Source organism: Populus trichocarpa, chromosome 8 (genome assembly GCF_000002775.5).
Source record: "Populus trichocarpa isolate Nisqually-1 chromosome 8, P.trichocarpa_v4.1, whole genome shotgun sequence".
NCBI classification, from domain to species: domain Eukaryota; kingdom Viridiplantae; phylum Streptophyta; class Magnoliopsida; order Malpighiales; family Salicaceae; genus Populus; species Populus trichocarpa.
In genome coordinates, this window is record NC_037292.2 from 3,298,438 (window position 1) to 3,322,576 (window position 24,139).

A 24,139-nucleotide genomic window follows, 5' to 3' on the forward strand; every position below is an offset into this window, starting at 1 on the left:
TTAACTGATCACGTGAATTACGAAATGACATCCTTCAAGATATCAACGTGTGAATGTGATTGATTTAAATGAAGTGTTTAAAAAGAACCGAGTCAGATGAACTATATGGGATCTGATAAATAAAATAAAATTCCATGGAAGTTAATTAATAAAAAATCTAGTTGAATGATAAATGTTATTAAACGTTGTCCGAAGAAGAAAAGAGCGTGGCCACCCGCTGCAGAAGACTCGAAACAGATCTTCAATTTCCACTCTTGAAACAGAAATCTCTACATGCTTAAATCTCACGTGTGGGCACGGTGTTTCTATCATGACCCATCCGGCAATCAATACCGCAGCCAGGAAGTCCTCCTTGCATGGCTGATAGTTCTTGACCTGCAATGATCAAGTAAACTACCCAAACTTGTACAATTCTATTTGATGGGCAAAAGGATCAACTTCTGATATATTTCGCTGCTGTGTTTATCCTAATTTGTGCTTCTATTCTTCCTTATCCTGCGGGGTGTCCACACAACAAATCAGTCCGATTTATCTCCGACCTATAGTTGGCTAAAAGCATCAGCTAATTACGCTCGGTGACATACATGGCCATATATCGAATGCTAGCAGCGGGCTCACCAGGCACCAAAACTATTGTAAAACCACCTCACAGCATAGCAAAAAAACACAAAACTTAGTCGAGGTGCGCGCAAGCTGGCCTAGACACCCACGTTAAACTAAAAAAAAAAAAACACAAAGCGATCAGGTTCTAGATTTGTTTTTTAGAGTTTACCAGTTCGAGTCCTATAAATCTCAAGACTATTAAAAATTTACATGGTTATCAACTTCTAAACTCGTAAAATTAATCAAGATACGTATAATTTAATCAAAACATCCACCTTAATTAAAAATAAAAAACCCAAGGTGTATGCAGAAAGGATGGTCTACTGGGACGGCAAAAGCACAACTGAAATAGAACCAACTGGCAGCTATATAGTACAGCCCGAAATATTTAATCTTACAACCTACACAGCTAGTTGGAATCTGAATTAGTTAAAAAAATAAATCAACAAAGAACTAACGATCAACAATGTCCCAGTTCAATCGAATGCCATCTGAATACGAATGCGTCATGTGCATGGAACATGGGAAACGTGTTAAGAGAAAACACGTGTTCAACTCTTAAATTTTTTTTAATAGATTCTGATTTCACATGGTATTTGCTGATAAGTGAGAGTTCATCATGTTAGGATGCCTTTAAGCAGTGAAACAACGGCGAGACAAGAAAGGGTGGCAGAAGACTTGACAAATGACAAGTAAAGCAAATAATTATTAATTTTGAAGCCCGTATTGTCCAAGAAAAGTAACTCTAGTTTCTCAACACGATTACAGGGGACTAAGAATAATAATTCCTCGGCCATTAAAAATAGAAGGCGAGGAGTGGAATCAAGACAAAAGGAAGAAGAAAAAACAGCAATCTATAGAACGATGCACGTTGGGGAAGCAAGTACTTCGTAATTTGGCTGGAGGTGCTGCCATGAGTAGGAGTATAGCGCCCCGGAGCTCCGAAAACCAGATACTGTCACTTGATGCAAGCATAGGAAAAATTAAAAATAGATTTATGATCCCCGAGTTTGAGATGAAAAGGGAATAAGAAGATGTCTTCGGTAACATGGCGTGTTGTTGTCATTTGTGTCCCCTTGAATGAAACTGCTCTTCATTTCAGTACAAGCTTATTTGCCAAACGATAAAAAATAAAGAAAAAAAGAAGGCCGCGATATAATTAATCTCTCAGAGAAGGAAAGGAATTTGCATTATCAGACAAAATTCTATACACTTCAAAGAGCCCTGAATAAGGAGTGTTTCCGCCTCTCAAACTTCATCCCCCGGTTATTATCACTGTTAATAGGCTTCATGAGTCGTTCTCCTTCTGTTTCAAATTGCAGCGAGGACTGCAGTCTCTTTAAATGTCCACCACACTGCTTATGGTATGAAGAATCGACACTACTAAAATTTTGATTATCTGGACCAAACTGTCTCTGATATGGTGAGTACCATTTCGCTTGCAAATAAGCCAGAGACCTCCAAGGTGGAAGAGGCATCGAATTTTGCTTGAGAGAAGATCTGGCTGCCTCGGCCATGACTTGAAGATACCGTTTTAACCTGGTCAAGGAGCCTACATAAATGGCTGGAAGTGACTTCAATATTCTATCATAAGTGTCAACAGCTCTAGCTATTTCGAAGTGGCTTCGGAAGTCAACATCAATGATCACACGCTCAGAGCTTCCAGCATTGATGCAGTTGACCACATCAATATATTCATGATCCCCTGACATTAAATATAAGGAACATTTCTCAAAAACAGTACAAGTAGAACTGAGTCTTCAGAAAATAGCAAATGCAGCAGCATGAAACAAGATAAATTTATAGGGTGCATTTTCCAAATAAGATAAACAAGGTCCTCCCTCCAAATGGACTATCACAAGATACAAAAAATCACAACTTGTCCATAAAATCCAGATTAAATCATTTAAGGGGGCACATGTTGAACATCAGAACTTGAGGTTGGGATTATCCAGTGAAAACAATGTTTGCCTATGAAGGGTGGTTTAAGCCCCAACGAACTTGCAAGATAATCCGATAGATGCTAAAGACCAATGCTTATGCAAATCAAAGACTTCCCAGAAATACGAGCTAACAGTTCCCGAAAAAATAAAAAAACAGAGAAGCCACCAAATTTCTTTTTGTATTGCATTATGGGGGTTTGAAAACAGAGCAAATGTTGAGGGCAATTCCCTCTATGCAAATCTAGCCAAGTCATAACCTTCTACACCTATAGTCTCTCAAAGAAATCTTAGAACTGCAACTTAAGAACAAGATAGCATACCTCCCGGCACCTTGCCACTACCCTGCCACTTGGACACACAAACAGCAGCATCATATCCCGAAAGCCTCAACAGTTTTACCAAAGAAAAGTTGATGCAGCTTGCATTACACGGACCTGACTTGACACGATGAAGGTCTGTGTCCTTGATCGATTGCACAAGAGAATGAACTATCAACAACAAGTCACTCTCATATTGAGCTACTGTGCGCTTGTAAAACTGCAATAGTAGCACAATAATCAGCAAAATTTTATATGATCAAATAGTGCAAGCCTAAACAGTGACAAGAGTTAAAATGTATCAACACAGATCGATAGATAGACTGCTCATTGCAATATTAAAGACAACTCCAAGATGCGCAAGGAAGTCGTCATTTGAACCTACGTCAGCAAAACATATTGAAACCACACAAGAACTGCCATTTAAACAAAACTGCAGACACCAGAATACAACCACGACAGTATACCAGATGAGATTCAGACAGACAATATAAGCTGAGCTAGTCTTTATATGCACTTCAGTTTTTACGATCTCCCGGGAAGTATCTGAGATTTCTAACATTTTCTTTTTTCGGTACAAAGAAAACAATTTGATTAACTTGACAAGCAATCATAGAAATTATAACACAAAACTAGAAGTTCGCAACAATCCGAGAAGAGAGGCAAATAACCGCAATTGTCAAATCTAAATTTTCTCTTCCTCCACGATTTACAGAAATCAATTCAATTTTAGTGAGAAATTATACCATAAAATTACTTAAATTAATTCATCCATTTTTACAGAAAATCAAAACCAATAATATTATCATAATTTTATATGTCTTCTCTCTTCCTCTTAATATTACCAAACAAAATTAACAAAAAAAAGAAAAGGAAAAGGAAAACTAAAAAAAAAACATTTCATGTAAGCAAAAGAAAAAAAAAATCTTAACAGAATTCAATTCGATTCTTTATGAATTCAGCTCAGTTTCTCTTTCGGTACTAAACCTCGATGAGTTCTAGAGAAATATTTTTTGTTGTTGTTGTTGAATAATTCTAGGGAATTTTAATGAGAGAAGGCAGAACATTGGAAAAACGTGAGAATAAAAATTACCGAAATCTTGTCGGCGAGATGGTGAAGATCAGAGAGACCAGAATCGCTATCGCTGCTACACCAGGAATCGGCACCGGAGCTACAACCGTTCTCGAGAAAATCGCTAACCATGAGAGCCAAATCATGTTCGCTCTCGTGGCTAAAAGCTCCCCCGATCTGCCCACCAATCCCCCTCGCCCACCAATCCCCTGTTGCCGTCGCCGCACACATCATCAATCCAGAACAAGACAACTTCTCCCCTTTTTATGAATATTATTGTTGTTATTTCACAATCACAAAAATTATGAAAAATAGTAAACGAAACATGGAATCTGTAAAAAAAACTTTAATTTTGTTTCTATGCAATACAGAAACGCGATGCAAGTATGACGCATTTCTGGAGTCAAAACTGTGTTGTGATCATAGAAACGAAGAACACGGTGGCCCTTTTTATGTTGTTTGGGAAGATGGTGGAGGTAGAGCCGTGGGAAGGGAAGGATATTTTTTATCTTATATTTCCCGTCTTTTTTGGCGTGCAGCTAAAACCCAGAAGAGAGGGAGGGGAGAGGGAAGAGGAATTGGGGAGTAGGAGCTAGAGAGATGGTAGGAAAAATATAAAGAGAGGGATGGAGATGGAATTACGGGAACAACCTTGGGATAACAGTAATAATTTCCTTCGTGGCCATGTCAGTCCTCTGATTTCAAGGACAAGGATGGAATTACCGTGCTTTGTTCGTTGTTTGGAATTGTGATTATTTATTGGTTCGGTTCTGTTGACATTGTGTTGGGGAGTTGGGTGTAAAAGGGAGGAAATATTCAAATATTGAATAATTTCCCTCAATTATTATTATTATTATTATTTTCAAGGGATTCAATGAAGAGCCTCATGCCCCAAAATGCGCTGGCACATTACTTGGATAAGGTTGAGACTACAAAATCAACCGAGGCTGGTACTTGCATATCAATTATATTCTTTGTTCAACATGGAGTCGTTCCAATTTGCTGTGTGGTTGGTTGGTCTTTACCTACCCAATAATCCATTACGATGTTAAATTTCCTCGACAAATAATTTCTTCAAGCCCTCCTGCATGCATAAACCTTTGACATTTCAACTTTTCATGAAATTTAATTTCTTGAAACCTACTAATTATGTCGTCAAGCAAGAGAAATGTGTTTTAAATTGTGCTTTTAAAAGTGTATTTATACATTAAATTAATATCTTTTAGTATTTTATAGTGACATTGATATGCTGATATTATAAATAAAAATAAAATTTTAAAAAAAATATTAAAAAACAACTTACATATGTCAAAGAACCATCTCAACCCAATAGCTTAAGCTGTTAGGTGAGGTCCGAGGATATGATTTATATTATTCTCTAACACACCCCCTCAAGTGAGGGCCCTTTAGGCTTGAAACTTGCACAAGCCCACATTAGCTTGTGCTTAATTTTTATCAAATAAATGGGGATGGTGAGATTCGAACTCGTGACCGCTTGGTCATCAAGGCTCTGATACCATGTCAAAAAACCATCTCAATCTAATAGCTTAAGCTGTTAGGTGAGGTCCGAGGATATGATTTATATTATTCTCTAACAACATATACTAAACACACATTAGGTGTGAAAACTTTACCTGGCACAACTGCACTCTAATTATTTTTAATTACTAATAAAAAGGCAAGATGTACGTATGTTTTTGCTAGATTGGGGTGGAAGTGACAAGTTTTTACGATTAGGATTAGGGTTAGGTGGCATAAACACTAAAAGGTTTTATTTTCGTGTTTCAGTCTGAATTTGAATACATTTTAAAAAATGTGTTTGATAAAATTATATATTAAATTAATTATTTTTAGTATTTTTCAATAATTTTAACATGTTAACATAAAAAAATAAATGTATTTTAAAATAAAAAATATTTTTAAAAAATACATAACAAAAACAAAGTTGCGGGATAATAAGGCTGTGTTTGTTTCTCGAAAACTGGTTTTCAGGAAATCACTTTCTAAACTTTCTTGTGTTTGTTTGTTTGTCATAAGAAAAGTTGGTCAACAGAAAACATTTTCCGGTCAACGGAAAACACTTTTCAGTTAAATGAAAAATTGACTTGGTTTTCAAGAAAGTGTTTTCCTTTGATTTTGAACGGAAAATACTTTCTGGAAGTTGTGAAAAATTTAGAAATGTCATATTATTTGCTGATTATATCAAATTTGGTCCTCAAACTTTTGATTGCTACATATATTTTGTTTTGAATATTTGTTTTTCAATTTCATCCCTTATAATTTAATTTTTATATTAACTTTGGTCCTCATTTTTATAATTGTTATTTGATTTTTCCTTATCATTTTTTAATTAAATTTTTTTATCTGTCAAATTTGGTCCTCGTTCTTTTGATTGTTACTTATTTTATTTGAAATAATTTATGAAATGTTAATTTTTATTATTTTAATTTCTTCATCTTTGAATTTTTTTATTTTTTAGAGTTGATCTCTATTATTTTGATTATTATTTATTTTATTTGAGATAATTTATGAAATTATATATTTTTAATTTCATTCCTATTCAACTTTTTAATTTGTAAAATTTGTTTCTCGTTATTTTAATAAACTTGAAAAAAATAAAATATTAATAAGTTATTTTTTAATTTATTTTTCATGACATAGCTAAATACTGGAAAATATTTTTCAATTTATTTTCTATTAAACTGCTAAATATCAAAAAATAATTTATTTTTTTAAAATTTACTTTTCAAAGTCAAATTACTTTCTAATAAATAAACGGACATAAAAGAAATAGACAAGGAAAGTATGATGACTTTGCAAAGCAACGGCATCTGGGTATTGGTGACCCAGTCACCAAGCAACTTGATGTAACGCAGGATTAAATAAAAAGTAATCACCGTCATTGCCACAATGGCAAATGACGTGAGTTTCACGGATAGCATTCTCTCACGTCAGCGGCTTAGCATCCAATAATTGACGGTGATTTGGCTGTTCTTCCCCTATATCCGCTTCCCTGGTAAATTTATTCGATTATTTTTAAAAGTATTTTTTTGTTTTAAAATATATTAAAATAATATTTTTTTTAGAATAAGTTAATAGCTGGAATTTTCATACTTTGAGAAGAAAATACTGGAACTTCGTAGAGATGCTTTTCTTTTTCTTACAGTTCTTACAAGAGGAGATGATCGAGAAAAGCATAAAAAGAAAAGAAGGTTCCCGTCATCCCATGACCTCCATATAGAGACGAGCCACACGCGGTGGCGGGTCTCCGGTGGGTCCACACGCTCGCTAGCAGCAGCTGTCTCTTTAAAGAGGATAGGACACTTGCCACTTCCACAATTAATCAAAGGCCAGAATTTGACCACCAAGCTAAAGCTTTAAAAAGGTGATCGGCCAATTATGTTTTTTTAAAAAAAAACTAAAAGTGATAGATGTTAAATACTGTGACCGGATATATTATAATATTTTGAGAGTGTTGTGGATGTAGTTGTTTTTAAAATATTTTTTATTTAAAAATATATTAAAATAATATTATTTATTTATTTTTTAAAAAATTATTTTTAATATTAATACATCAAAAAAATATAAAAATATCAAAAAAATATTAATTTAAAGTAAAAAAATATTTAATTTAAAAAAAAACACTTTTAAAACACAAAAATAAACTGATTTATACCTGGATCAAGTCATCCTTCCAAGGTGATTTATTAAATATTACACGAATGATCGGATATAAATTCATCCACACGTATTTTTTCCACAATTAAATAAATTAAATAACTTTGTTGCCGTTAAAATAAATATATATAACTTTATTTCAGTAGCTTTTTTTTCTTTTCACTATTACTGCACAGTAAAATTACACTGTTATATTTAAAAGCAAGATACTATTAAACTTGCACACGAGACTTTTTTATATTTTCTTTTTTTTTCAGTGAAGTTACAGGATTGCATTTAATATGTGTGTGTATATATGTGTGTGGTTTCCAGGTTATTATTATTATTATTATTATTATTATTATTTAAGTTGACTTAGTGGCTGTTTAATAATTTTTAAAAATTATTAAACATCCCTGGAAAGAACTAGATACCCCGATAGTGAAATGCGATTGTTGGTAGGAGTGCTGGTGCATCTTTTGCTAGGTTGCAGAAGTCTGTTCCTTTTATCACCTTCGTACCAGATTGAGATGAATCTGAATCAATCACCTTGAATAAAAACAATTTGAAACAGCAGGTGCTGTACGTGTATTTATCATCATGGAATATCTTTCAAGCTCATGCTTTTCTTTCCTTTTCTGAACCATATGCGAGCTATGTTGGAAGAAAACATATATAATTCTTATAATTGATAGGGAATCAAAAAAGTGCCATACATTACGCGACAAACACCATTGCTTGTTAAATTACTACAAAACCTTAATTGCTTGTTTTGAGTATGTGGTGGTCCTGAATTTCTTCTGTGACTTTAAATTATCTTGGCTTCACTTAAATTTATTTTATTTTCAATTACTAAATTACATAAATAAAAAACAATTTACTTGCTCTTATATAACAAAAAAGTGAAATCACCGATAGCTTGAAATCATTATAACATTCACCGCTGGTTCTTGCCAGGCATGGCCTCTGAACAAAAAAGTGAAATTACCGATAGCAATGGAGTTTGAATTGTGCGATAAAAAATTATTTCCGGCCTCTCCTCTCTTTGGGAATCTAATCATTAATAAACGGGTCAGCCTTTAAGGAGAATCTAATTATGGTTTAATTGAAAATGAGGAAAAAGGAGGATAAATAATTATTATTTTTTGAAACAAAGGAATCCAATAATTGTCATAAACAATGGTGTAAGGGATAATAAATTACAAGTGAGGCTAGCATTATATATTCAGCTAATTTCTGATGGTGCAAGGGATGAACAATATACTATAATTTTTCGACTTGTCAACCAATTTTACTAGACTTGGGTATTCGGTGCAAATTGAAAACAGACCGATCTCCAATGGCCCAGTCAAACTCCTCATGGTTCGAAACATTAGAGCCATTCATTGTTTACTTCATCAAGCTTTTCTAGATCCTATTTTACGTCGCTTGGAGCATTAGATGTCTGTCTCCGTAAAACTAGCCTAAAAGGATGGCCATCAAACAGCAGTTCTAGAAACTATCGGCAGAACCATGCCACTTTCTTTAAGTCATCAAACAAAAGTTTAGAACAGGAAAACTGAAGGTGTATCTATTAACAAAATACAGTCAATCATAAGGCATCTACGTAGATATACAATGACAGCAATTAACACTATTGCCTCCCAACTGGTAGCAAGCACATATTTGTTTTTTAGCATATGTAGATATGAGAAAGCAAATGGTCATGAAAAACAATGTCTTCTGAAAAGCAACTATGGATTTCCAAGAAAATGAGCTTTTTCTATAAAAAAAAAAATAGAATTTTCATGAATGACAAACATCAACTTTCCAACATTCACTACTTTTCTAAGCCCTTTTAGCCCAAAAAAAAAAATAAACATTTAATCTCAAATTAAGCTTTGAATCGGTTCAAAATATGGCATCTCTTTCCAGGAAAAATGCTTGACTAAAAAAAAACCAAATTAGCATTCAAGCAACTTCCATAAAATAATCTAGAAGTCCAATATTAAAACCACAACCAGCCATTTCATAACCCATGGTTGTTTGAGAATACGGAACAAAATCATAAAAAATTTACCACACCATATGAAAACTATCCTTGTGCCCACTCCGTCAGACTCTAGATTCAGTGATGTGTGATATGCTAACTAGATAGAGACCTATGACCAGATTTTGCACGACAAGGTTGATTAGGGAAGCATGCAATCCTAATTCAAACTTCCTAATATGCACTGGAGTCATCTCTATCAAAGCCTCCCTTCTATCACATTTTCACTGCAAGGTTTGATCTCTGACAAATGTAGTTATTTTCATCTAAATATCAAGAAATTCACATCCCAGAAAATTGATTTGAATGCATTACCAAATAGTATTTCCTTTTACGAAGGTATACATGTAAACTAAGATCCAGAAATGCACTCCACCCAAAATCTCACAAATGAATTTTTGGATAGATGTGAACATGGAGGGAGACTGATGGATTCTACATGTCGAGGAAACTTCACAGATTATTGTGCATCATTAAGGGGGGGGGGAAAGACAATACCGTACACATATGGAGCTGAGGGTTCTACGTAAAATCTACTGTTTCATCACTACAATGAGCGTGGGACAGGATTTTATTTTATTATTATTTTTTTTTTTTGAGAAAGGTCAAAGAAGCTGAAATACCTTCTGCGGTCACCTGTGGAATGTACTCTTTTCAAGTTGAGATCAGAAGGGAATTCAAGTAGATGATGACTTCTTATCGAGGCTTCAAATTACGCTGCATAGCAAGAAAATTAGTTAAATGACGGAAACCTAAGCTAGTGGCATAGCACTTTAAAATAAAAGTCCACCAATTCTTTTTCACTGTTTCACGATTTTTGTTGTCAATAATTGGGAGGTAAAGAGTGAAGAAGCACTCAGCATTGCAGAAAAAGCTTGACCATCATTCACCACTGCACTAACACATTTCTCTATCGCATGATAACAAAATAAAAGGAACAAATACGACCCCCGGTGCACAAACATGTAAATCTGACATTAAGAAATAGCATACTTTTGGCCTGTCAGTAGGTATCTGTGGCTGTTTATCTAGCATTCTATCTGTATCTGTTGCTTGCTGTTCGTTATCATGCTTATAAAACGCCTGCAGAGCCCTCCCAGCAAATGCACGAATTATATTGACTTCCATTGCAGACATATTTTTCCACTGCAATATCAAATTCAAGAGATCACTTTATAGAACAGCAGAATGCATGATCTAACAAAGATACAGTAGATCACAACATAATGAAGAATGAATCTAGTACTACATCCGACAACTGACAAATAGCTTTCCGGTAACCCTGCGAATAGGCAAACCTAGAACCTCATGACATTTGATAATAGTCTCAACATCTACTCAGCTATGAAGTTTGGTTGCTGTTTGCATGTGGGCAGCAAGGAGGTTGCCCAAGCATGCAAGACACCATCATGAATTTTCAGTGAGAGATGCTTCTTTTATATTTATATATTTCCATAAGTGGAAAAGGTCAGGTACTTTTATCCCGTTTCCTTTCTTTGGTTAAATAAGTAATTTTATCAGAACACTGAAGTCTATAAGAAGGGTGAAAGAAAAAGATTTTTTACCCCTGATTTCACAATCTATATCTCCCACGGAAGCACTTGGGGACACAGCCAGATTCTCTAAGTCTTGCATCTAAATTAATTTCTTGATGTATCCATCATTATTCAGTTAAGTGAAGTGGTTTAGATCACATTCATGTTGTTAAAAAACAAATAAAAATAGCACACTTTATTGGAAGGTTCTTATTAACAGTTATTTCAATAACAGAGATTTTAGATAGATAGGATAACTAGAACACTCTTCACGTCCCGGCATAAGGGAGATCATTCTCTCCAACAATACCACGTCTAGAAAGAACATTCAACTTTCAAAGGGTATGAGGTCAATGAATTGATAAATAGACATAGCAAGCATACCGTTACTGTAGATGCAGTGAACTTTTCTAAATTGGTCTCCACTTATGAAATCTTACATCTCTGATATCCTCGATAAGTGACCTCACCTGTGAACAGGTAAATATGAATTTATGCCAAACACATAACTGAAAAAGATGAAGGAATCATAGAGGCTCACCATGTACATGTCGGGAATGTCCTCGCGTGCACTGCATTCACAAAGTTAAGTTGACACTCAATATTGTCAGCACTGAAGTGCGGAATAAACTAAGAATGTTTCAGTAGTTACTGATCGAAAAGAAGTCTTGAGATTTCCAAGTAATGAAAGGGTAATGGCTGAAATGCGTGAGAGTCTCGTTCCAGTTCCAAAAACTGAGCCAGGTTTTCTAATCCAGGAGGGAAAAAATTACAAAGAAAACAATGAGAAAGATTGGAGACAACAATCTACCATCTGTCGGAGACAAGAGAAGCAGATAAAATTCATAAAACTCTGGGATAAACAACTGATTGAAAGACAAGCAGGAAACTAATCAAATCAAGGTTCAAAACTCACCAATTGACATCCACTGAGGCGGCCTGATTGTGCATTTCCCTCTCTTCTTTAAAGCCACCGCTAACTAGAGCGGCACTTGAGCTGCTAATTGTGGATGAAATGGACCATAATCCCCCTGACTTTACACCGAATTAATAAATTACAGGGATAAATAACTGAAATGAAATGAAAACTCGCACATGTAAATTCCTATGCGTATAAGAGATGGCGAAGGAGAGATTACACAGATAAAATTGAGAGAATCCATCCTCAAATTCGGAACAATCTCCACTGGTTCATCTTCTGCCATGAATTCAATCTGTGGAAAAAAAAACAGCAGCCAAGCATAAACAACCACGCATAAATCTGTAAATCGTGTGTAGAGAGAAGGGAAGGGACCTCTTCAGGAGAAAATAGAGACATGTTTGAGTCAGATTGACCGGCCATTTCTGCGACTGTGGACAGATCTAGGGTTTGGTTAGATATTATTTGGTGCAATTGCGGTTTAGGTGAGGCAATAGTGGTGATTTGGAAGGGGAGAGAGAGAGGGACTGTAAAGTGAGAAACCTAAGGAGAGGCGTTTTGTTAAACTCTTTTTCGGCGGGGCGCCAAAGGTGGGTTTAAAATTGGCGCGCGTTTAAGAAGTTTGGGCTTCGGATTGTTGGCCCATTTGGTTTTGTTTTTTACCTACCAAGTTAGAATGTTTGATAGATAAGACCCCGTTATGGTGCCGTTGCTTTTGTGAACAAAAAAACAAATGCAAGACATTGTTTGTTTGCTGAAAAATAATTTTTTTAAAAAAAATAAATTTTAAAAAAGTGAATTATTTTCTAATATTTGGTAGTGTAATGAAAAATAAGTTGGAAAACACTTTTCAGTGTTTGGTTATGTCATGAGCTGGAAAATAACTTATTAATGTTTTATTTTTCTTAAGTTTATTAAAATAATGAGAAACAAATCTTATAAATTAAAAGGTTGAATGAGAATGAAATTGAAAAAAAATATAATTTCATAAATTATCTCAAGTAAAATAAATAATAATCAAAATAATAAAGATCAAATCTAAAAAATAAAAAAAATAAAAGATGAAGAAATTAAAATAATAATAATTAACATTTCAAATAAAATAAGTAACAATCAAAATAATGAGGATCAAATTTGATATATAAAAAAATTAAATAAAAAAATGATAAGGGAAAAACAAATAATAATTATAAAAATAAGGACCAAAGTTAATATAAAAATTAAATTTTAAAAGATGAAATTGAAAAATAAATATACAAAACAAAATATATATAACAATCAAAAATTCGAAGACCAAATTTGATATAGTCAACAAATAATATGACATTTTTAAATTTTTCACAACTTTCAAAAAGTGTTTTCCGTCTAAATTTTTCAGGAAAACACTTTCCTGAAAACCAAGCCAAATTTTCCTTTGACTGAAAAGTGTTTTTCGTTGACCAACTTTTCTAATAATAAATAAATTTAAAAAAATTTAAAAAATAATTTTTCAAAACTACTTTTAAAAAAAAAATTATACCCAAGTAACAGTTCAAAGTTATGTCGCATTGCTGTCGAATGGAACGATGTTATTGTACTCGATAGGGAACACCTTCAAAACACACTCTTCATTTATTTTTAACATTGTACATTAAAATATATTTTTTTTAAAAATCAAAAATCAAAAACATTTTTAAATAGAAAAAGCAAACGGGCATTGAAAATATTTATTTAGTTTATGTTAAAACCATGGGTTAATCGTGTCCGACATTCTTTTATTGTCGGATTTTGATTATCTGGGTCCTTTTAATACTGTTGGAATCTCATTAGCCCATTGAAATCTGATTAGTCGCTGCTGTACGGGATCTATGCCAAGCATCCATGATTTAAATAGTTAAAATTGTCTTACTCGTGGTTGGTGAATTTGTGAGTTCACTTCTTACTAGATACGTGTCAATGAAACCTTCAAAAAAAAATCTATTTACTACTGGGATTGATTTTAAATCAATGTACTTCGTTATTTTCGATTTAATTTAGTTTTTATTAAAAAAAATAATCAAACTAAATTTTTTTAAAAAAAAATCAAACCAAAATCAGTTCAAATCAATCAATTTCTGTTCAGTTTTTTAAGACAAAAACCGGTTCAAACCAATTTGGTTCAATTCTTTCAGTTTAACTTGGTTTTTTTCGGTTTGAGTTTGATTTAGTTAAAAGAGCAGTCCTGCATAACGAGTTTGTTAAATATAACACATGTAGGTGCATAAAAGGGCAGTCCTTATCGTTTTTATTTAAAATAATTTTTTTTATATATTTTAAAATTATTTTGATGTATTAATATCAAAATAAAAAATAAAATATAAAAAATATTATTTTAATATATTTACAAACAAAAAAAACACTTTAAATTATTATTATTAACACTCTCTTGAAATACCCGAAAATAGAATGAAAAGCAAAATGGAAACTATACCTGTACTCACAAGTAAATGCAATAAATTTTACTATTGTAACAACCAGTTCCAGTACAGGTTTTTTAAAACTCGCAGAAACGAGTATCAAAATACACCCAATCCTTTTACCACACCGTGAGTTTCCATTGTTTGACTCCTTTTTTAGCACACAAGAGTGTACGGAATCATCCTTGGACATGCTAGGTCGAGGCACGTGCTTTCAGGGTACATGCCTTGACCAGGCACGTGTTTGCCTGGTCAAAAGTGGACATTACACTATTTTTATCACTTCGTTACGGTTTTTAAACATTCCATGCTCTTGGCCTATAAATTTGTTGACCATAATAGCACGACAAGTGTCCATATTAATAGAAAAGTTTTCGGAAATTGGAAAAGCAAATTACAAAAAATACTTACCGGAGGTAGTGAATTCATTGTAAACCAGGCATAATGCATAGTGAGCGGAAATAGTATAATTATATTTATGCCCTTCTATGATAACCATTACGCTAGTTATTGGGGTAATATTGTTATTTATCGAGGACCAGTTAGTTATTATCACAATAATTGAGGATAATATAATCTTTAATTTAATATATAGTGTAATAATTAAAATACTCTTAGAATCAAAATTAATATATCCAAAGTCTAAGAGTTTTTTTATCTTTCGCGCAAGCTGGCTTGAACATCTACGTTAAACTAAAAAAAAAATGTTTTTTTAAATGTGTAACGAAGGTACTTCATCAAACATGAAAATAGAATTTTTTTAAAACGTGGATGCTGTGATTTTTTATATTTTCACAATGTTATTTTATTTATAACCAAATCAAGTTAGTAGCAATTTGATTCAATGAATATTAAAAAAATGAAAGGCATGTCGTATGTTAGGTGACTCCACACATTTCTAGCACCGTATGATTCGAGTCAAAAAATTTAACAAGCTAACTCGACTTTGCTAGCTTTTTTTTTCCGGTGATTAATTTGTTTTTTATATTTGAGGGTTTGAATGGCACACTAGAGTTGACTTGAGTTATTATTATTATTTTTTTTACCATGTTTTATTGAATTAAAATTTATCTTTGTTTTTTTTTAATAAATATTTTTTTTCACTGTCAATATGTTTTTTTTAATCTTATTATGCAAGATAAACTTACTCAACACACCAACTTGAATTATTAATTTTTTTACTTTTTTTAAAACACAACTGTGACTTGTTGACATTTTTTTTTTTTTATCTAACAGAAATATGGTGTGCATAATCAACCCTTAAAAGCTAAAACCACCCTTTCTGTTTTTATTTTTACTTGGTACCAATGATGAACGATGTTTTAAACGGTCACACTCTGGGCATCGACGACGAACCTGAGATGAACCCCGCTGACACGTCAGCTGCACACCTACACCCAAATCCTGGAGCCGAGAAGTCGATGAGCTTCTTTCTGAACGATGTCATCTTTGCTCCTTTATTTTTTTTTTACAGCATCATTGATTGCGAGAGGGAATCAAAGACTTTATTTTCATGGCTAGAAAGTTGTCCGTGTGTGAGAGAGCATGGCTTGAGGAAGAAATAGTGTATTTGAAATTATAGTTGTGATTAATTTTTAATGTGTTTTTTATTTGGAAATATATTAAAATAATATATTTTTATTTTTTAAAAATTATTTTTAACATTAGCATGTTAAAATGATATAAAAATATCAAAAAATATTAATTCAAAACAAAAAAATAATTTAAATTTTTTTAAAAATAATTTTAAAATATAAAAATAAACAGGCAAAAAACAACTAGCAAACATTAACAAATACTCTAAATGGTGTGGGGGGAATCACTGTTTCCCCACACATATTTCACTGTGGATTACAACAGTAATCCATGGTGATTCTTCCCTTTTTTTTTTTTTTTTACTTTTCCCTTTTTTTTCATTTTTTTTTCAATTTTTTTTCCAAAATTACTTTTTTTTTTCAATTTTCCTAATTTTTCTTTTTTATTTTTTATTTTTTCTTTTATTTTTTCCAAAATTATTTTTGTTGATTTTACTTTTTAAATATTGACCTGGTTAAAATTTTTGCTTTGTAATTTTTTTCTTGAAAATACTGTGGATTACTGCGATGTTTTTCCACATAGTTTTTCTATTTTATTTCTTTATTTTTCAAAATTATATTTTTTGATTTTTTTTAATATGAAGCTGATTGAGAATTTAGTTTTGTAATTTTTTTTCTTTGAAACATTGTTTATTGCTACAGTGTTTCTCCGCATGGTTTTTTTTATGATTTTCTCCGAAATTATCTTTTTTTATTTTATTTTTTAATATTGAGCTGGTTAAAAATTACAGTTACAATATGTGAGGAAAGCACTTTAACTTTCCTCTAAAATTACTGTTGGTTGCTACAATGTTTTTTCCCACATGGTTTTTTTTCTGTTTTTGTTATGTATTTTTCTAAAATTATCTTTGCAAATTTTATTTTTTAAATATTAAGCTGGTTAAGAATTGCACTGTTCCCCCACACACATTTCACTGTGGATTACAACAGTAATCCACAGTGATTCTTCCCCACTTCTCTTCTCTTTTTTTCTTTTTTTTTTACTTTTCCCTTTTTTTTTCGTTTTTTTTTTCAATTTTTTTTCAAAATTACTTTTTTTTTCAACTTTCCTAATTTTTCTTTTATTTATTTATTTTTTCTTTTATTTTTTTCAAAATTATTTTTATTGATTTTACTTTTTAAATATTGACCTGGTTAAAATTTTTGCTTTGTAATTTTTTTCTTGAAAATACTGTGGATTGCTGCAATGTTTTTCCACATAGTTTTTCTATTTTATTTCTTTATTTTTCAAAATTATATTTTTTGATTTTTTTTAATATGAAGCTGATTGAGAATTTAGTTTTGTAATTTTTTTTCTTTAAAACATTGTTTATTGCTACAGTGTTTCTCCGCATGGTTTTTTTTTATGATTTTCTCCGAAATTATCTTTTTTTCTTTTATTTTTTAATATTAGACTGATTAAAAATTACAGTTACAATATGTGAGGAAAACATTTTAACTTTCCTCGAAAATTACTGTTTGTTGCTACAGTGTTTTTTTCCACATGGTTTTTTTCTGTTTTTGTTATGTTTTTTCCTAAAATTATATTTGTCAATTTTATTTTTTAAATATTAAGCTGGTTAAGAATTGCAATTACAAGTAAATACAAGTTTTTCCTAAAAAAACACTATGGTTTGATACAGTTTTTCCTCACATGGTTTTTTTCCAGTTTCTTTTGTGTTTTTTTTTTGTAATATTTTTTTCCAAAATCATTTTTGTCGATTTTATTTTTTTAAATATTGAATTGGTTAAAATTTAACTTTGTAATAAAGCTTAATCATGTGGGGAAAGTATTGTAGCTTTGCTCATAAAACATTGTGGATTGCTACAGTGTCTCTCCGCATAGTTTTTTTTTTGTTATAATTTTTTCCAAATTATCTTTTTCAATTTTATTTTTTTAATATTGAGTTGTTTGTGAATTACAATTACAAGTCATTACAAATAAGGCTAAATCATGTGGGGAAGCACTGTAGCTTTCATCACAAAACACTGTGAATTGCTACAATATTTCCAACATGATTTTTTTCTCTTTTTTTGGTGTTTGTTTTGTTATTTTTTTTCTAAAATTATCTCTGTTGATTTTATTTTTTAATATTGAGCCGATTAAGAATTTAGTTTTGTTATTGTTTTCTTTAAAACATTGTGAATTGTTGCAGTGTTTTTCCATGTGATTTTTTTATGATTTTTTTCAAAATTATCTTTGTCCAATTTTTTTTTTAATATTGAGTTGGTTAAGAATTATAATTACAATAAAGCTAAATCATATGAGGAAAACGTTGTAGTTTTTCTCACAAAACACTGTGAATTGCTACAATATTTCTCTAAATAGTTTTATAGTTTATTTTATTGAGAAAAACACTATAGTTTTCCTCACAAAACATTGTCAATTGCTGCAACGTTTTTTTTCATGGGTTTTTTTCCTTCCAAAATTATCTTTGTTGGTTTTTTTTTTTAATATTAAGTTGGTAGAGAATTTAGCTTTGTATTGTTTTTTGCTTTTTATTAACTGAAAAGCTAAATCATGTGGCGAAAGCACTGTATCTTTCCTTACAAAACACTGTAGATTGCTACAAATCATTTTGTTCAGTCTCGAAGTTTTTGATCACCAACACAACTTTTTTTTTCGTCATGAAATATTTGTTCCATCATACTTTTAATTTCTATTATTTATCTAGCGATGATTCATAATTATAACACTATAAAGTGCATTTGTTTTATAAACCCGCGGCAGCACGCGGACAAATCATCTCGTACATTCTAAAACAACATCAACACACGCACAAACACACGTCAAGACTGCTAGCACCGGTTTTCGTAATTTTTCCGGCCAAATCAGTCGCAACCACATCAGTTCGTTGCAACAACTTTGCTTGTCTGTTTTTTTTTTGCTTAAAAACCAGCGAATTCTGAAATAGTTTTTAAATATTCTACAAACATTTTTTTGTTCGCATCTAGTTTATTTTATCAAACTATATCAGAGTTTTGGAAACAAAAGTGACATTTTCAAGAAATAGCTCAATCAGATGTTGTAATATTCAATAAGAATTAATTTTTTGAATCCCCGACTAAAATATAATGTGTAAAAAATTATGGCCCGCATGACAAATGACTCATCAAAGCACCAAACATTTCGAGTGGCCCGTAAAAATGCAAGATGACCCAATCCCTAAGCACAGCACAGCACACCACCCACTCACCATGACGCATCAATCCACGGGCCCGAACAACTCTTCGCTTCAATTCCCAAAACAACCCTTATCGAAACCACCGTCTCCCAAAGCATATTCCAGATAGATCCGAGGCTAAAATAGTAAATCAATTTCCCACAGATTTATAGCACCTTGTTTGATCCGCTACCATAAATAAAAAGTCAAAAAATTTAAAACAAAATCCGCAACTGAAAACCAAAACTAAAAAATCAAAAGCCGTTCTCTTCTACTTCGATCAGTACTCCACGATCTACAATGGCCAGGAAGTTCTTTGTTGGCGGAAACTGGAAATGCGTGAGTCCCATTTTCTTCCATACTTTACTTGATATTCTGTTATTTATATTGTTGATTTTTTTTTTGGTCCTGGATGCAGAATGGAACCAGCGAAGAAGTGAAGAAGATAGTGTCAGCCCTCAACAATTCCCAAGTACCTTCATCTGATGTTGTTGGTAAGTGTATGCTCCTTACTCTTGCTCTGGTTTACGCAAATCGCATCAACAAAAACACTTGGGGTATTCTTAACCATGATCTGTTTGGATATTGGTACGATCTTCTTCTACAGAGGTTGTTGTAAGCCCTCCATTTGTGTTTCTCCCTCTGGTGAAAAGTACGTTGAGGCCTGATTTTCATGTCGCGGCTCAAAATTGTTGGGTTAAGAAAGGAGGTGCTTTCACCGGTGAAGTCAGGTATTCTTAAGCTTGATGCAAATAATTTCTACTAGCTGCAACATGTCGTCTTTTTCGTTTTTTTACTGGTTTAAATCTTTCTGCGGGATTTGAATGTCTAAATGCTGAAGCTGATGTGTGCAGTGCCGAGATGCTTGTGAATCTGGATATTCCCTGGGTCATTCTTGGTCACTCCGAAAGGAGAAGTCTCCTAAATGAATCAAATGAGGTAAGTTGTGTTACATGGCATAGTAAACACTTATCTCTGGATAATTCCTATTGCCAATACTTCTGAAGATGCTTATTTTTGTGATAACTAAATCATGTAGTAACTTCCCATTCTGGGTGTGTTTCCTTTAGTTTGTGGGGGATAAGGTTGCATATGCACTATCTCAAGGGTTGAAGGTGATAGCTTGTGTTGGTGAGACTCTTGAGCAGCGGGAAGCAGGATCTACCGTGGAGGTTGTTGCTGCACAAACCAAAGCAATTGCAGGTATTCTATTGATAGTATCCTTAAAAAAATTATTTTGTGGTTCTACGATGTTGTACATGATTGTGTAAATATTCCGCGTAAGAAGTTTCTGGCCTTTATATGGCGGTGAAACATTGTTGATTAAGTTAATCTGTTGCTAGTCGGGTATGCAGAATCATTGTTTTCTTATCAATTGAAATATCGTACTCTAGTTTACAGTGATGCAATGTTCTTTGTTTACAGTGATCACTTGCTCACACACTTTAGATGAACTTGAATTCAACTCCGTCTCTTTCTCCTAGTTCCAATTCTGCAATGCACCTTCAAAACAACGTTCAGAGAACTTGTATTTATCATACAGTTAATTGAATTTTGATCACAATTTGATCATATCAAGGGGCTCCATATGTGCATACCTTTTTCAGTACATCTGTTCATTAATTTGGAACATATCACCATGTTGATTCTTTTATATGTCTTGCAACCTTCACAGTGTCTTAACTGTAACGAGTTTTGGAGTGCCATGATTTTCAACTTTGCTTTTATTGCAGCGCGAGTATCAAACTGGGCTGATGTTGTCTTGGCCTATGAGCCTGTGTGGGCTATTGGAACAGGGAAGGTTGCAACTCCTGCTCAGGCACAGGAGGTAAGTGCAAACCTGGTTTTCTTGATGCAGATTATGCTCATTATATGCACCAAGCTGTCCACAAAGTACAAAAACCAGGGCATCGAACACCTATTGATTATTTCCTGTACCGCAATAATTCAGATTGCGCTATTAAATTGAGCATAAGGACATAGAAAGTGGTTGGCGGAGTTTGTTTTCTAGGGAAATGGCTTGAATGGAAATCGATTAGGATTTCTGTTTTGTAAGTTCAGAAAATGATAACAATCAAGTCTCTTCTTTGCAAATCCTACATTTGGGTATACAGAGTACTAAGATAAGAAAACTTTGTTTGCTTCAAACTCAAAATCTTTTAGCTTCTATGAACTTTCAATCTCATAGTATTAGCTCATTTATAGCAGACAAATGGTGTTTTTGCCCCATAATTGTTAAATTTTTTTCTAACTGCCCACTTTCTCAGGTTATTTCCTGCATGTTAGACACCAGTTAATCTGTGATCGTGTCTGGTTTGTTGATTTCCCATGATTAGTTTCTTGAAACTCTGGCTTATTAATCTAATAGGTGCATTATGAACTGAGGAAATGGCTTCAAGAAAATACCAGCCCTGAAGTTGCTGCGACAACCAGGATTATTTATGGAGGTATCTTCATTTGTTAATGCTACTTCCAATCTGTCTATTTTCTTGATTGCTTTTTATCGTTTCTTGTTGATCTGTTAATAAATCTTTCACATCTTTTGAAAATAAAGAAAACCAACTTTACCCATTAAATAACTCATTCTGTAACATGAGGTAGATGCTTGCATAAAATACTGAGAAGTGAATGTGCTATGGCCTCATTTTTCTTGAACACAAACACAATGAAACATGCTTAGGGAAGCATAAGGGGTTATACCTTGCTTGGTCCAGATGGATCGATATTCAGCCCTTGATCTATCTGATCGTACCATTGGCACCATTGCAATACTCTGGGAATTGATTGGACCTGAAGCTTTTGCAAGGCTGAGCGCACTGCACCACCTTGTTTGCATCTAGATAAAGAAGATATTGTAGTGTTGTGAACAATGTCTGAAAAGCTAACGTGCCTTTTCTCTTACTGCTGGCTTATTTTTGCTTTCATTCTGGTTTCTTAATGGGAGTTTACAAAACAGTGTTTATTTTCCCCCCCAATTTTCCTTCTATGTTTGCTTAAATTTGTGCCTGATTCAGGGTCGGTTAGTGGTGCAAACTGCAAGGAATTGGCAGCAAAACCTGATGTTGATGGCTTTTTGGTTGGTGGTGCTTCTCTAAAGGTAGTGCTAATTACTAGTTATATAACATATCTCGTTGAAGTTTACTTGTCTTGTCCCTACCGGTTGATTTCCCTGACACTTTCCTTTCATTGTGCTGCCGTCATTAGCCTGAGTTCAATGACATTATCAAGTCTGCTGAAGTGAAGAAAAGTGCTTGATTTGGAACCGGGCATGGTGGTGACTCTTGATGCTTATGTTTGAGGAGGTATATAATCCATCATGTACAATTTTAGACATGTTTTCGAGGAAATAAGTTCTCGCTCTTATGTAACAAGAACATCACTTTAACTGGCTTTATGTTTGGATATAGCCAGCTGTTTTCCTACCACCGCCGTTTACATTTTGAGTTCCTGGTTACTTCCATGCTTTTAACATGTTTGCATGAGTGCCATCAATTATTTTATGTCCGGCCCTTGTAACTTTTCTAAAGTGGCTCAGGTCGTAACTCGTAAGTGATGGGAATACTCCTTCCCGCACAGGTCCTTCTGACTTTTGAAGTCTTTGCCCAAAAGTTGATGTTACAACTACTGTAGTGGGTGATTTTATGTTGCTTCAAGTTTATTAAGGATGTCAATTTTTTTTCACTGTAAAGAAAATTAAATGTAAACTTGTAAAATCATTAAATTATTATTAATTTTTTAACTAATTATGTATTGATAATTTTATAAAATATAATAAATTATATTAAAATTAAAATATAATAAAGAGAATAAATAATATTATAATCAATAAGTAATCTAAATAAAATAAAAAAAATAGTGATTCAATATATTAATGACATAAAATATTCTGAAGCAAAACTTTTAATCATTAAATGGTTTTCCAGTACAAGAGGGAATCATCATGTTATAGCCTGGCGTAACCTGTTGGATATTGTTTGCTTTGGGCTTTATTATTCTCATAGATTTGTTTTTGATGACCATATATGATTTCCAAATGCGTTTAACAAGTCGGCAACCAGCACTATTAATAAGGCTAGTTATCAAATCTTTATCCGTCAATGTGAGATATTACATATTATCTAATGAATTTTTTTGGGTTGCAAGCTAATATAAATCTAATAATAAAATAGATCTCTAAATAAAGTCTAATGTGTCAGAACAAATTCAAATTATAAATAATTATTCAACATTAAATAAATAAATAAAAATAAACGATAAAAAAATTATTCTTGCTAAAATTATTTCATATAGCTTAAATTTTCAATTTTCGTATATTCTAAGTAAATTTCAATCTTGATTTCAAATGCATCGTTCTTTCTTGTTTGAGTTAATTGTTGGGCCTATTATATATGGCTGGAAAGCTTGAGATGTTTAGTTTTCAGTCCAACTTGAATCACAACAAAATTCTACCAGTCGCTCCAAATATGTCCCAAATAGTATACGAAGGTCTAGTTTGATAGATTTGATAAGATTTATCTAGTAACTTTGATAATCTGAAATAATATGTTCTCGAACTCCATTTGATCCGAAAAGCTACCACAATATAGTTTTATGTGTCTAGTATTTACCTGTAAAATTTCAGCTCGGTCTGATATACGGTTTAATAAATATGACCGATTTCATAAAATTAATCAGCAAATATTTTAAGATCAGATTCAGATTTTACTTCATTCATGATATATCAAAATTTACTGATTTTACACGAGTCAAAGAAAATTTTACTAAATTTAAAATTTTTAATGTAATTTTACACACTAGAAACATACAACTCGCGGCTCCGACAAGAATAAAGTTTACATTGCCTAATAAACCAAACTACGGGCATAACCTCACTGCAAGTTATTTCCGCTCA

General features: G+C 32.6%; 2 protein-coding genes and 1 pseudogene across 2 annotated transcripts; 1 reads left to right on the plus strand and 2 right to left on the minus strand.

The window, feature by feature from the left end:
• Positions 1–1,289: 1,289 nt before the first annotated feature.
• On the minus strand, positions 1,290–4,534 carry LOC7487960 (uncharacterized). Its single transcript, XM_002312063.4, has 3 exons — positions 3,957–4,534; positions 2,867–3,083; positions 1,290–2,308 (listed from the first exon to the last, which is right to left on the minus strand). Exons 1-3 carry the CDS (start codon positions 4,167–4,169, stop codon positions 1,818–1,820), a joined length of 921 nt encoding a protein of 306 aa, XP_002312099.2. The 5' UTR covers positions 4,170–4,534; the 3' UTR covers positions 1,290–1,817.
• A 4,170-nt stretch (positions 4,535–8,704) lies between these two features.
• Positions 8,705–12,638, minus strand: LOC18101394 (DNA replication complex GINS protein PSF2-like; annotated as a pseudogene).
• A 6,780-nt stretch (positions 12,639–19,418) lies between these two features.
• LOC7487962 (triosephosphate isomerase, cytosolic) lies at positions 19,419–22,717 on the plus strand. The gene is made up of 9 exons (XM_002311132.4): positions 19,419–19,587; positions 19,667–19,742; positions 19,856–19,979; positions 20,103–20,187; positions 20,319–20,451; positions 20,982–21,076; positions 21,617–21,695; positions 22,263–22,345; positions 22,453–22,717. The coding sequence occupies exons 1-9, from the start codon at positions 19,549–19,551 to the stop codon at positions 22,501–22,503; spliced, it is 765 nt and encodes a 254-aa protein (XP_002311168.1). The 5' UTR covers positions 19,419–19,548; the 3' UTR covers positions 22,504–22,717.
• Positions 22,718–24,139: the final 1,422 nt, after the last annotated feature.